The sequence below is a fragment of the Elephas maximus genome, chromosome 21 (assembly GCF_024166365.1).
Source record: "Elephas maximus indicus isolate mEleMax1 chromosome 21, mEleMax1 primary haplotype, whole genome shotgun sequence".
In the NCBI taxonomy this organism is placed as follows: Eukaryota; Metazoa; Chordata; class Mammalia; order Proboscidea; family Elephantidae; genus Elephas; species Elephas maximus.
The window spans coordinates 40,717,171-40,730,555 of NC_064839.1; the positions used below are offsets into that span (position 1 = coordinate 40,717,171).

The following is a 13,385-nucleotide window of genomic DNA, read 5'->3' on the forward strand; positions in this document are numbered from 1 at the left end:
CTAAGACACCCCTGAATAAAAAAATAACCTTATCCTCAAATTTGCTATGATAATGTCTGCAGATATGTGATAACCCTTGCAGGTATAAAAATCAAAGAGGAAACTGCATTTTCCACCATGAGAAGACTAACTGTAATCTTGGTAACCTTGTAATCTTTTTCTTTCACTACCTGATGTGTCCTGTGTTTGGAGAGTCTGATTCTTTCAAAGTCTGGACTACTTTGTAAAACTCTGCAAATAAAAATACTTTTCTTAATGTTTTTGTCTGTGAGTCTTCCTTTTACCATCCCTTACCCTTTTTAAAATCTTTCAATATTGTTTTTATTGGTATTAAGACATATTATTCATTGTTGAAATTCATTTAAGTCTTCAAGAATTTTTTTTTCTCTCTCTGATTGGATTATAAACTCCTTAATCCCAGATAGCATCCTTATATTTCTTTGTACTTTCCACAGACTCCAGTATGAGGCTTTATGATAATACATGGCGATAAGGGTTTAGCTGATCGATGGACTAATACATCACTTACATATATCTGTGATTCATATATTTTCCTGAAAACTAATTTTAAAAGACAAATTGATTCAGGGTATCATTAATCTCTCCCTTATGTACTCTCATGCATTTAGATGCTCTGAAAAATATATTGACCAAATAGCACTTTGTATCTTCTCATTTCTTCAAAAACACAAAAAGAATTCATATTAAAATAATCCTTGTTATTCAATAGCTGTATCTATATATTACTTTATTTATTTTTTAAGATAAAAACTGTATAGACATATATACAGTTGATAGTTCTAAGAGCCTTATTACAAAAACCAGCATTCCCTACCACGTACCCCTATTGCTCCCTAAAGGAAATCATTTCAACTCTTTAACTGTTTTTTTTTCATTTTTACCACCGTATCTCTAAACAGCATATTTATAAAGCTATTTTTTAATTTTCATATTTAACCATTATCTATTCACTTTCCACAGTGGATGCTCTCTTTCATTCCCCTCATCTCCCCAACTACCTTCTTCCCACACACAGACCACTTATTCCTTCATCTTCCCCAATATAGTTCTATTTGCATTTTGGTTGGCTGTAATATTCAGCCTTTACGTTATTTATCTAGGTAAACATAATGATACTATGATTACTTTTCCTTTCTTGCTTATTTTGTTTTTCCAGAGTTAGTAACTATCTTGGTTTTTTCATTTGCTTAGTTTGCTATGTACTTATCAACATATCTATTTCTAAACTCTCCCTCAAATATTTGAATCTTCTCTAAATACACTGAACACTGAAATGTACTATATATATGTACACACATACACATATATATTTCCCCACACCCCCAATTTTCTCCTCTTGGAGATAATATTTCTGAAACCTTTCTAACCATTCCAATCTGAACGGTCTGTCTCCAGGTCTGCTGCACAGATCTCCCTTTACCACCAACCTGATTTCCTTACTTTCTGGTTCGAATGTTCTCCTCCTTCTTAGACAGGCTGAAGGTTTACTTTCACACTTGATAATCTGGGTACAGAATTCTAAGTTATATATAATTTTTTTTGAGACTTTTAAAGGCAATGCTGCACTGTCATCTAGTTTCTAGTTCTGTTCATGAGAAGCGAGATGCCATTCATAGTCCTTATCCTTAGAATGTGATCTGTTTTCACTCTCTAGAAGCTTCTAGGATCTTCTCTTTATTCGAGGTCTGTCTTCACTTATTACGCTAGGTATTTCGTGGGCCCTTACTCCCTGGAAATGCATTTACCTTCTCTGGAAAACAAACTTCCAGTTTCCTGCTAAGATATTACTGTTGTTAGTTGTCATGGAGTTGGCTCTAACTCATGGTGACCTTATGTAGAACAGAACGAAATGTTACCCGATCCTGAGCCATCTTCATGATCATTGGTATGTTTGAGTCCATTGTCACTGCCACTGTGTATTCTGAGTGCCTTTCAGCTTAAGGGGCTCATCCTCCAGCACTATATATGACCATATTCTGTTGTGATACATAGGTTTTTCACTGGCTAATTTTTGGAACTAGACTTCCAGGCCTTTCTTCCCAGTCTTAGTCTGGATGCTTCACTGACACCTGTCCACCATGTGTGACCCTGCTGATATTTGAAATACTAGTGGCATGGCTTCCAGCATCATAACAACATGCAAGCCATCATAATACGACAGACTGACAGACAGATGGTCTGCCCGATGGTTCCTTCTCCTTCAGCGCTCAGCTGAAACATCATCTCCTCAGAGAGCCCTGCCCTAGACACCTGAACACATCTTCTAGAACTCTCCCTCCCTATTACCCCTGCTGGACACCTTTTGTTTGCTCAGTAATAGTTATTCCAATTTGTTATTTCATTTTCTTTCTCCATTAAGCTGTGAGTTCCACAAGGAGAAAAAGTATGCTAGTACTATGCCTAGTACCTAAGAAGAGCTTGGTACATGTTAGTTAAATAAATGAATAAATATTCCTACTACCAATCAGTACCTGAGTACTTCATATAAAATTACTTCTGTCACAATAGACATTTAATCTTGTTATGAAATAAAAGGGTTTTCAGAAGCTTGGAATAGACTCAAAATGCTTTAGAAATTTTTGCTTACAAATGAGAAGACAGAATTTCATCCCAAGTTTCATGCTGTGGACAAATTAAGTTAGAGGACCTTTCAGGTAGTGACAGGAGAAGAGAGAAATTCATATTTACCAATTCCTTTGTGAGGATCAGGGGGACAGGAAACAAACTTCAGCACTTCAGCTCGTTTCTCTCTCAGGCCCCAGCGATACAGGATTTCTCCATAGCATTTCTTAAAGTCATCAAATTGCTGCGTATTCGCAGGGTCCAGAAGCCTGGATAGAATTTTTAAATTCCTGTCAGTTCCTTTAAGATAAAACAAACTCAATACCAGGAGGCATTTTATGTGCCTTCCTTAAAGCAAGTATAATTTTGGAGAATCTAAGAGTTATGAAATGGTAGGCCTCGCTGAGGAAGGTTGTTACCTTTTGTTTTTATCATGCTGGTCACGCTCTCGTTCACGAGGATCACTGTAGGTCAAACTCCCAAAACGTATTTCTTCCGGTGAAGACTCTCCCCAGGGTGAAGATAAATGTTCTGCCTCTCTTCCCGCTGAAGAAAACCAAATGGGAATGGAAGATGGAAATTAGAGAAAGCATGCAAAATATCTGAAACTCTTTCTTAATGCAGTGGGTCCAATGTCTCCCCTGAAAGAAAAACTAAGCTGAGATTCTGAGAAACACAACTAAAGAGAACCCTTCCCATGCCTTACCTTTTTGTCTAGATATTTATTAAGTTAACCTTTTCATTAAGTACACACATAATGATTAAGCAAATTATGGTATATTGATATAATGGAATATTATATAGTCATTATTCATAAAAATATTTTAAATGATGAGAAAATGCATATGATAAATTAAAAACACAGAACAAAAAATTGCATATATAGAATGACCCCCCCCCCACAAAAATTAGAAGAAAAGGTTCTGAAAAGTTAACGAATATTATTTCTAGGTGAGAGGATTATCAATGATTACTATTTTCTTCTCTAATACTTTTTGTTTGTTTTTCCTTATTTGGCATGTATTGTTTTTATACTCAAGAAAAATAAAATTAAAAAAAAAATCAGAAAACACAAATATACCTATTTTGAGGCAGACCTTTATGGTCAGCTGGAGACAGGCCCAGACTTATTTCTCTACATTGAAAGAGGTAGATAACAGGAAGACACAAATGATCATGTAGAAAGGTAAGGTCAGGTTTTGGGGGTGAAGAGTGAGAAGTTCCAATATCAGTTATAAGCTAAAAAGATACCCAGCAAGATGCAAGAAATTGGTCTGTTCAAACATGAAAGCCCAGGCCTTGCTAGCAATTGTATCCCCATCTTCCAAAATTTAAAGAGATATGGGAAACAAGGAAAAACATGGAGAATGCTCATCTATAACAGATTACATATTCACAACATGCACACAGACTTTATTGGACTAAAAACCCAGCACGGGTGAAGCCATTTGGATACCAACCTATGTTCCAGCCACCAGTGTTGAGCCCTGGGTCTGACATACTTGAGCAGGAACCAGAGGAAGTGAAGCTAGGCTACAGACAGGACGAGAAGAACAAAGAGAAGGAGCATCAAAATACCATTCCACATGGAATTTTACATTCAGGAACATTTAGACACAAACCAGTAAACCACACACTTACATATCGACTATGGGACACCACAAGATTGGAAGAACGGTTAGGAAAAGGCCCAAAGGGGTTTGGTATTCCCTGAGGCCTAGACTGGGCTTCAAACACGCTGCAAAGCATAGCCAATGTCTGAACATCCCGAAGCTGACAGTAATGAGCCAACCTGAAGAAAATGATGAGAGGAAAGAAAACAAGTCAAGATACGGGATACAGGAAGGATAACTACCACAATTATGATGGGTTGTTGCCATAGCAGTAAGAAGGGACGATTTGTAATTCTGCCTCAAAAACCCCTATCAGGGACTGGGGCTCTCTACAGATCAAGTGGTTTGGCTAAATGTGTTTTGGAATAAAACATATCAGAATATTACCAGTGACCTAACAGCTAACACAAAAGCTTTGCTGGCATCAGACATGGGCTCAAACTTCAATGCCACCTTGCCAAGAACTAGGTCGACGAACACAACATCTGAGTGATGCAATACATACTTTCTTAGTAACCCAATTTCAAGGAAGAGCACACTGCTTTTTGCGGGGGGGGGGGGGGGTCTCTATAGACTTCATTCTTATAACCTAAAGCTACATGAAGGCAGTCAAAGAACACTGTACCACCAATGTACAGCAAGCAGTCCACAGACTAGAGAATTACGAATGTGAGCTATTAAAGAAAAAGAATATTTTTACCTTTTAGGTACTCAGATCCCCTTTGTTCTTTTCAGGCTCACTATGCTCAAACACGAGGTAGGGATCAGAAGGACTTCGACTTGGTGATGGAATAATATCACTATCTTTCTATCACTCAACATCTAATATTTTAAAAAGTGCTTTCACACCTGCTATCTCGTTTGGTAGGTAGAAGAAGCATTATCATCCCTGTGTTAATGATAAAGCAACTAACGCCTGAGTATTTGCCCCAGGTCCGGCTTCAACAAGTAAGTAAAGCAAGCTCCACCCCAAAGGGAGTAGAGTTTCTCTGTTCAGGATCTGTTGTCGTTTAGGTACCATCGAGTCAATTCCAACTCGTGGCGACCCTATGCACAACAGAACAAAACACTGCCCGGTCCTGCACCAACCTCACAATTGTTGCTATGCTTGAGACCTAGTCCTCACTATTACAGAGGTTCAGGTGGTTTTACTCAGTTGTACGTTATTTTGTATATTTCTAGTATGTCATATTTTGCTGCAATAAATTGAACACAAGCTCAGTGTTTTAAGCAGACTGACAACATTGGAGTACACATGACATAAACTGCCTAACAGGGTGAAAGTATCACAGCCTTTGGAAATGGGAAAACCAAAACACAATTTTCTAATCTGTTCTCAGGGGCTAAACCCTGTGGCACCCGAGAAAACATTTATCATCTTAAGAACTCAGATTTTTGTGTTCAGACTGATGTGACACAGGACATATCAGTCTCTGGGTCACAAATCCTTGTTATGAACAACAAATATTACATAGTTCCTTCTCCTATATGAAATTAGTTCTGCACTGACATTGTTTTGGCACTAAAAGGAAAAATTCTTCTTCCTCTCATTCCTTAGGCCTCTGCACCTTTCTCTTAGACAACATTTAAAATGTTTACAGCCCTAAAATTTATATCACTCATTTTTCCCACTTTTAGCTCTCAAAACCTACAGAGATTCCAGCAGCTGTCGCCCAAATGGATGTCGAGCCCAGGGTGTTTCCAAATCTGGGTCAGACTTCGGACCAAGGCAAAGATCTGTAGCTACTGTAGCCAGTGACCAAACCTGGACAAACCAAAGAGAAACATGCAAACTCAGACTGGTGAGGGCAGGAACAAAAATCATGGCAGAACTCCACCCTTCTCCATATGCGGCCTAAAGCCTATGACTCTGAGGGTGGAAAAGCTGGGAGCTTATGGAAATGCAGAACTTTAGGCCCCACTCCAGACCTACTGAATCACAATCTGTATTTTAACAAGATCTTCAGGGAATGTGTATAAGAAACAATAGCCTAAAAAACAATATTCAGGAGACTTCAGAGAAACAACACAGTACAGTAACTTCAATGGGTCATCTATTTAACCACTAACTCACATGAATTTTTCTGCTGCTTCATTGGTGAACTGGGTTGGGAGGGGAGCGGGGAGCACCTGTATTACTTTTCAGATCTGCCCATCTTCACCTAAAGAATGAAAAACTTTGTTGCCTTCATTACAAAAGTTTCAGTAGGCTCTTTGAAGGTTAAGGAAAATAGGCCAAGACAAAATAGACTTGGCTTTATTTTTGTTGACACTCAATCTGGGGCATACCTCCAAACCTGAAATCTCATGGGGCCTGGAGTCATGAAGCAGCGACACGTGTGCACTTGTCTATTAAATCCTAGACACAATGCTAAATACATCAAGCTTATAAAGAAAGACCCCAAACCCGCTACCAATATCTGTAAAAATCTAATACTAATTTTGGAAAATCTTTCTTTATAGCAACACATCATTGTATGCCCATATAAGAAGCATACTGGCCATATAAAATCAATTAAATTATATGGCACCAACATGCTTAAATAACACACCCACATATTGGTTAACACGAGAAACCCGAGGTTTACATTCATCCCTATAAACAATGACCCATCTGAATGGCTGCTGAAAGAAGCTAATGGTTTACTAGAGCAGGATGTTTGCTACCTTGACTGACAATCTAAGCATGATATTTCCTCACCTACAATAACCATTTCTTAAATAAATGTCTTTAACAAAAAGAGTGACACTTGGGTTTATTTCTGTAACTCTTTGCAAAATAGTAGAGCCCTGGTGGCACAGTGGTTGAGAGCTACAATTGCTATTCAAAAGGTCAGCAGTTCGAATCCACCAGCTGCTCCTTGGAAATCCTATGGAGCAGTTCTACTCTGTTCTATAGGGTCACTATGAGTTGGAATCAACTCGATGGCACTGGGTTTTTGGTTGCAAAATAGTAGACACATCGTCTTCAACACATGCATAAAGAACAACAATATAAACTTTCACTTAAAGCACAATAAAAATTATTTAAAAAAACAACAACAACAATAAAAAAAAAACTCAAGCATTTTCACTGGTGTCATTTCTCTGTCCAATTAAGCAGTAACATGCCACAAACGTTGATGATAATTAGAAAAACAGCAGTAGCAATCGGACCATATACTGGGCATTTATCATCTACCAGGTAGAGGTATGGGAACTTTATATGTATTTTCTTATTTATTTCTCATAATCACCTGGGAAGTATTGCTCCCATTTTATAGTTGAGGAAATTGAGGTTCAGAAAGATTAGGTAGCTTGCCTATGACCACACAACTAAAAAGTAACAGAGCCCAGATTCAAATCCAGGCCTATCTGAATGCAAAGGTCTTTTTCCACTTCACTTGAACTAGCCTGACCTTCCAAATCGACTCTGCCAGAAAAGTACTGAAAACTTAAAAAAAAAAAAAAAAAATCTAGAAAACAGTTTTTCCTCAGAGATTATTTTTTCAAACACGAACCTTGAGTCTACCTTAGTATTGCATTTACCAATCTTTTCACCAATGCCATGAGATAATTAATTAGTCTGATGGTTCTCATTTTACATGCATACACAGAGGCTGAGAGAGTCTGACATAACTTGCCCAAGGCTTTACCTCTAGGACGCAAAACTGAACTATCATCCTTCCACCATTTACAGCTGAACTATGAATTCTGCAAGATTTCTACTACTCGTGTTGCCTCCTTCGTGTTCACTGAGCTTTAGGTGGCTGGGTTTTTTTTAGAAAAAGATTAAACGCATGCCTAAATTTCTCCCAAAAGGGTTTGGGGGTAGAGTCTTGACAGTGTTTATTGGAAGACAAATGGAAACCTTAGGGAATTTTTAATCAGATAAAAATCGAGAGAAGGCCTTAGCTTTGGCTCATTTGGAAGGTTTTAAGGAAAAAAAAAACTGAGCTGATAGAATAATAGCTAGCAGTTTCCATTGCTCAATCTAATCCTCACACTAAAGAATTAAGGGTGCAATAGAGACAAAGTGGATTAGTGGTTGCCTCGGGCTGGGAGTACTGGTGGAGGGAGTGGGGGTGACAGCTGAGAGGGGCAGGGTATCTTTTTAAGGTAATGAATATGTTCTAAAATTGACTATGGTGATGGCTGCACCACTTTGAATATACTATAAGCCATTGAATTGCATATTTTAAATGAATTAATTGGAAGGTATATCAATTATATCTCAAAGCTGTTAAAACAAACAATATAGGCTCAGCTTATTTTAATATACTAGATATGTTCCTGCAAAAATTTCTAAGGTTAAATCGTCATTTAAAAACTGAAAACTCTCATCAAAGGAACACTCTGGCAAACCTTTTATTAAATGAAGCATTTTTAAAAGTAAGAAGAAAAAAAAAAAAAGAATTGAGGGTACAAATGCCAAAGATATAGATACTCAAATTTAGGTATATAACAATCATCATGGTATTGAAATAGAAAAGAGATGTAATGAAAAGTATTTAGGTGTAATGAAAAGTGTTTTAGGACCTCTCCAACTAAGCAATAATAAGAAAAACATCCAGGTGATTTGGAAAGCTTCCCTAACATATACACATTGGCAAACAAAAATCCAGACCTCCACCAAAGAGGATGTACAATACCTGGACAAGATCTTTTCTTCCAACAAGCATGGCTGAAGCAGCATTCTTCTGACATGTTTCCTGAATATCATTCACATTCAATCTGGAAGAAAAAAAAAAAAAAAGTAGCTTTCTAGTCTAAAAAAATATATATATTTATTTATTTATTTATTTATTTTTTTAGCTTCCTAAATTAGTTATTCTTGGTTTAACAAACAGACCAACAACTGCTTCTTGTGTTGTCATTCAAAATGTGTTATTCTGTGTTGTTCTTAGGCTTCTTTTCTATCTGACTTGGAGTAAAGCTTAACTATAGGTAATTTATGCTGACGGGTCCAGGCCTGAAGAATGCAAAACTGCGCACCCCTTTGAAGTCAGGAGAAGAGGTCATTCTCAAATACTAATTTTTCAACCAGCTTTTCTATGGCGTTCCCAAGACTTTGGGGTTGAATAAAAATGGATTTAAATATGTGCAACACTGACTTTGGTTCCTAACACAAACAGTACTGTTTACACTGCAAAGTAAATGCTTTTCATCATGTGTTCAAGTTCAGCAAGAAGAAGAAAACCTCAGGCTGGCCTCTGATGCCCGTCAACCACCCTACCAGCTCCTTTCAACCAAAGTCATTCTGCTTTTATCTGTTTATATATCAGGTGTGTGGCAGGCAGAATTCTAAGATGGGCTTGCCCCCTGGCACGCACACTTCAAATAATCTCCTTCCTCTGAATGTAGCCAGAACCAGTAATGTGATAGAATATGTTATTAATGTGATTAAGTTATTCATCAATTAACTCTGAGTTCTTCAAAAGGGAGATTATTATCCAAAGTGGGCCTAACCTGATCAGGTGAGCCTTTAGAGAGAAGGTGGAGTATCAGGGAGACATTCGAAGAAGATGAAATTCCTGAAGAGTTGTATAGCTGCAAGGGACTCAATTCTGCTAACAACCTGAATGAACTTGGAAGAGGACCCTGAGGATCAGAAGCACACACACTGTCCCCCAGCTAATACCACGATTTCAGCCTGGTGAGACCCTGAGCAATGACTCAGCTAACTCAGGCCCAGACTCCTGAAACTTTGGCTAATAAATGTATGTTGTTTTAAGCCACTAAGTTTATAGCAACTTGTTACACAGCAATAGAAAACGAATATACTGAGCTTCTCTGAAAACTACTTTTGAACAAAGGCTCCAATACTTAAAATAAAAGATTTGATAATCTTGACTAAGTTATAAGCGCAGCATCCTTGAAAGTTTGAACTTACATATACAGTTCTCCCAATGATTTGTGAACAGGAAGTAGGCAAGCAATATCCTGGATGATAACTTTTCCAGCAGCTTTGATTGGTCGATTGCCAGAGTCCAATCCCTCTCGCTTACTTTTCCATCTCCTTGATTTCTGAGAGAGATGACAAGATATAACTAACGGGGACTTTGATAAATGGAAACTTACAGTCGCACAGTACATCATATTCGGGTCATTGGTAATTTGCAGAGACTTTGCATTACATCATGCCCACAATTACATGAATCAGCATCTGTAGGAAATAAAAGGATGACAAAGGGCATTGAGCTCTTAGTTCAAAGTTCTAACAGGAAATAAGCATCCACTGCTTTGTACATTCTGCAGGTGCTCAAAAATAGATACCATGAAGCAAGAATTTAAAAAACAGACAAAAAAAAAAAAAAAAAAAAACAGCAGCTAAATAAGTTAGTAAAGACCACAAGAAATGTAAGAGAAGAGCAACTTTTAAGGTTGGGTTCAGCACTAGGTGAAAATTCTTGATTGAAACCAATCAAGATTTTTTCTTCTGAGACAGTTTCAATAGGATTTGGTGAAAATTTAACTCAGACACAACAGTAGGTTTCTGCAAACCTTAATCTGTGGTAGGCAGACAGGGAAACTTAGTAGCCCAAACAGAAATTACCCTGTTTTTCCTAAGACTTTTATTGCTTTTAAAAGTGATTATTTTAGAGTGCCAAAAATAACTGAGCAGGACTCAGGTAATGGCCATGGAAGATCATGAGCAGCTCCCCCATCTCCCCGGAGCCTTATCTACAGATGGCTATAGAGGAACCCCCACGTGTGAAATGGAAGATGGTCTGGGAAAGGAGAATTATTAGACTGGAGCCCCATCTAGTATCTTCAAAAATGAAAATGAGCCAGAGGAACAATATCTTATTTTTTCTTATTGCCAGAGTTTTAAAAAGGGGCACCAAAGAGAGTCAACTCAAAGGGAAATGAATGTATTTATTAAAAAAGAGGGCAAAAGCTGGTGAAAGGGCCTGGAATTTAAAGTTAGAAAATCTAGGTCTTCTGGTTTTACTATCACCATGTACTGGCTCCACATGATCCTGGGCAACTTATTTATTTGCTATAAATTTATTCTCATGTCTCTCTACTCTCACCTCTTAAGTTGTGGATAATGACAATGTCTGCAGTACCAATCTCACAAGGTTAATAAGGGCACAATGTAAAGGTGTGGGTGGACAGGGCTGTGTGAACTGGAAAGTGAAATTTTAAAACATATTATTATGAATGTATATAAATCCTCAGGATTTTAGATTAGATCATCATGTAGATTACACACAAATAAACTCATTTTCTACAAGTGACTTCTATACAATCACTCTTCCCAGAATTAATCACGGTCTAAATTCAGGTATTTCTGACCACCAATGTCCCATCAAATTCCCAAAGTGGCCCAATGCACGCAACCTCCTCTAGGGTTATTAAGTGTACCTCTGGAAAGCTGGACTTCGCTCCTGACTGGCAGGTAATGGAAGAAGCTTGGCTGAAACATCTACGAACTGCTCGTCATGATTTGTAACTACGTGTGCTACGTTATCAGTTTGGAACTGTAACCCATCACTGTTTATCCACACACAAATCATTATCCCCCAATACAAGAGGAAGTGTAATCTATTATGCAGGGTAGTCCTGCAATTCTCTGCTTGCCCTGGTTATTTTCTGAAGAATTATGTGCAGACTCATAAAACACTATCCCTCTAACCATCAAACATACTGACATGGGTGCCAGTGAGCGGAGAACATGTTAAAGAGCAAACAATCTGCCAGAATGGGTTGGAGCCAGGCAGCGCTGGCTGATACAAGATATGGGTAGTCACATGTGGGCTAAATGTACTATGTAACATTAACACATTTTAGGGAGGGTAATTTAGTGTATGTCTAGCCTGCAGTGACGGTGAACAGCAAGGTGTGGTTTGCTACAGTAGGGGAGGTATAAGGTGCGGATGCTCATTTCACTGTGATTTTCATTCGGGTTTCCTGCAATTTAAAAATTCCAGGATATTACATACTCACAGTCCATTTAATTAGCCATCTCAAATGAGATTTAGGGTATTGGATTAAAAAAAATAAAGATCAGAGCTAAAAAGATTCCACCTGGAATGGAAACCACAGCTCTTTCAAAAGCTACAATATGATCCCTCTAGTTGGATCTCCGGGTTGTTTGGGTGGCTGTGGAAACACTGTTCCAGGCAGACACTCTGGCTCCTTATTACAAAGAGAAAATGAGAAGCACTTGGGCAAGCGGGCAATTCACTGTAAAATTATACAGCTGAAATAAATGGAGGCCTCGTGAGCAGTAGGCTCTACTAGTTTTCATGGTGAAAATAAAATTTCCTGATTTTAAAAAAAACATACTAATGATTATATTAAGGCCCGTGTGCCAAAAGTGGCTCATTTGCAAGGAGACTAGTCCATTTGAAAACTGCTAAATGTCACAAGTTCAAGGACACAAAATGTTTGAGTTAGGATGTAATGCCGTGTCTGTTACTATTAACAACAATGTCAGCAGCTCCTGCTCTAAGCTAGCGTAAGCCTCACCGCAGCAAGATGACATAGGGGGTATTATCTCCATTTTACAAATGAGGAAGTTAGGTGAACCCAAGGTCATATGGTCATAAGAGCTGAGATTTGAACACAGGCCTGTCAGACTACAACACCCATATTTGTTAACTTGCTTTTAAGCATGTGATTTCTGATTAAAAAAAAAAAAAAACAACTAAGTCCTGACTAATCCATCTGTTAATATGTAAGTAGTGTGGTCCATTTTTAAATAGATTCATTTCTGCATATAAGATTAGTGTTTGATTCCAGCGATGCCTACCCAAAACCATCCTTTTACAATTACCCATTTTAAAAGTCACCTTTCTGCCAAGCACATGACTGTGTTCTGCTAACTAGAGCATGAGCAGAGGCATGCAGCTCCCCTTCCGGAGCTACGCAGCTTCACATGGGCGCATGGGTGTCAGGCCAAGATGCTTTATTTCAGGCTCAACACTCTGCACTCACGCTGTGTAATTTTCTTTATGCATTTGTTAGGACTCAGCATATTCAAATACAAAAAAATTCAGAGTTCCAGGCCATGTCTTATCTTCCTCCATTTGCAGTCTTAAGTTAGGGTAGTCATAGAAACAGACCAATAGGAGCTGTCGACAAATACATGCTGATGGATACATGAAGACTTTTGAGAACTTTTTGCAATTATCCTTCAGTGAATTGTGGAAATCACAATTTCCTGGACGTCCTGGTTAACTTCTTGAGACACCAGACTCC

General features: G+C 38.1%; 1 protein-coding gene across 1 annotated transcript in view; it reads right to left on the bottom strand.

The window, feature by feature from the left end:
• The window catches only part of WDR59 (WD repeat domain 59), a 109,752-nt gene that overhangs the window by 24,140 nt on the left and 72,227 nt on the right, over positions 1-13,385 (bottom strand). Inside the window, exons 19-25 of the mRNA XM_049864941.1 lie at positions 10,069-10,202; positions 8,828-8,909; positions 5,849-5,961; positions 4,225-4,375; positions 4,044-4,116; positions 3,003-3,129; positions 2,710-2,852 (exon numbers count right to left, since the gene is read on the bottom strand). Coding sequence (XP_049720898.1) covers positions 2,710-2,852; positions 3,003-3,129; positions 4,044-4,116; positions 4,225-4,375; positions 5,849-5,961; positions 8,828-8,909; positions 10,069-10,202 — 823 coding nt within the window. The remainder of the gene's footprint in view (positions 1-2,709; positions 2,853-3,002; positions 3,130-4,043; positions 4,117-4,224; positions 4,376-5,848; positions 5,962-8,827; positions 8,910-10,068; positions 10,203-13,385) is intronic.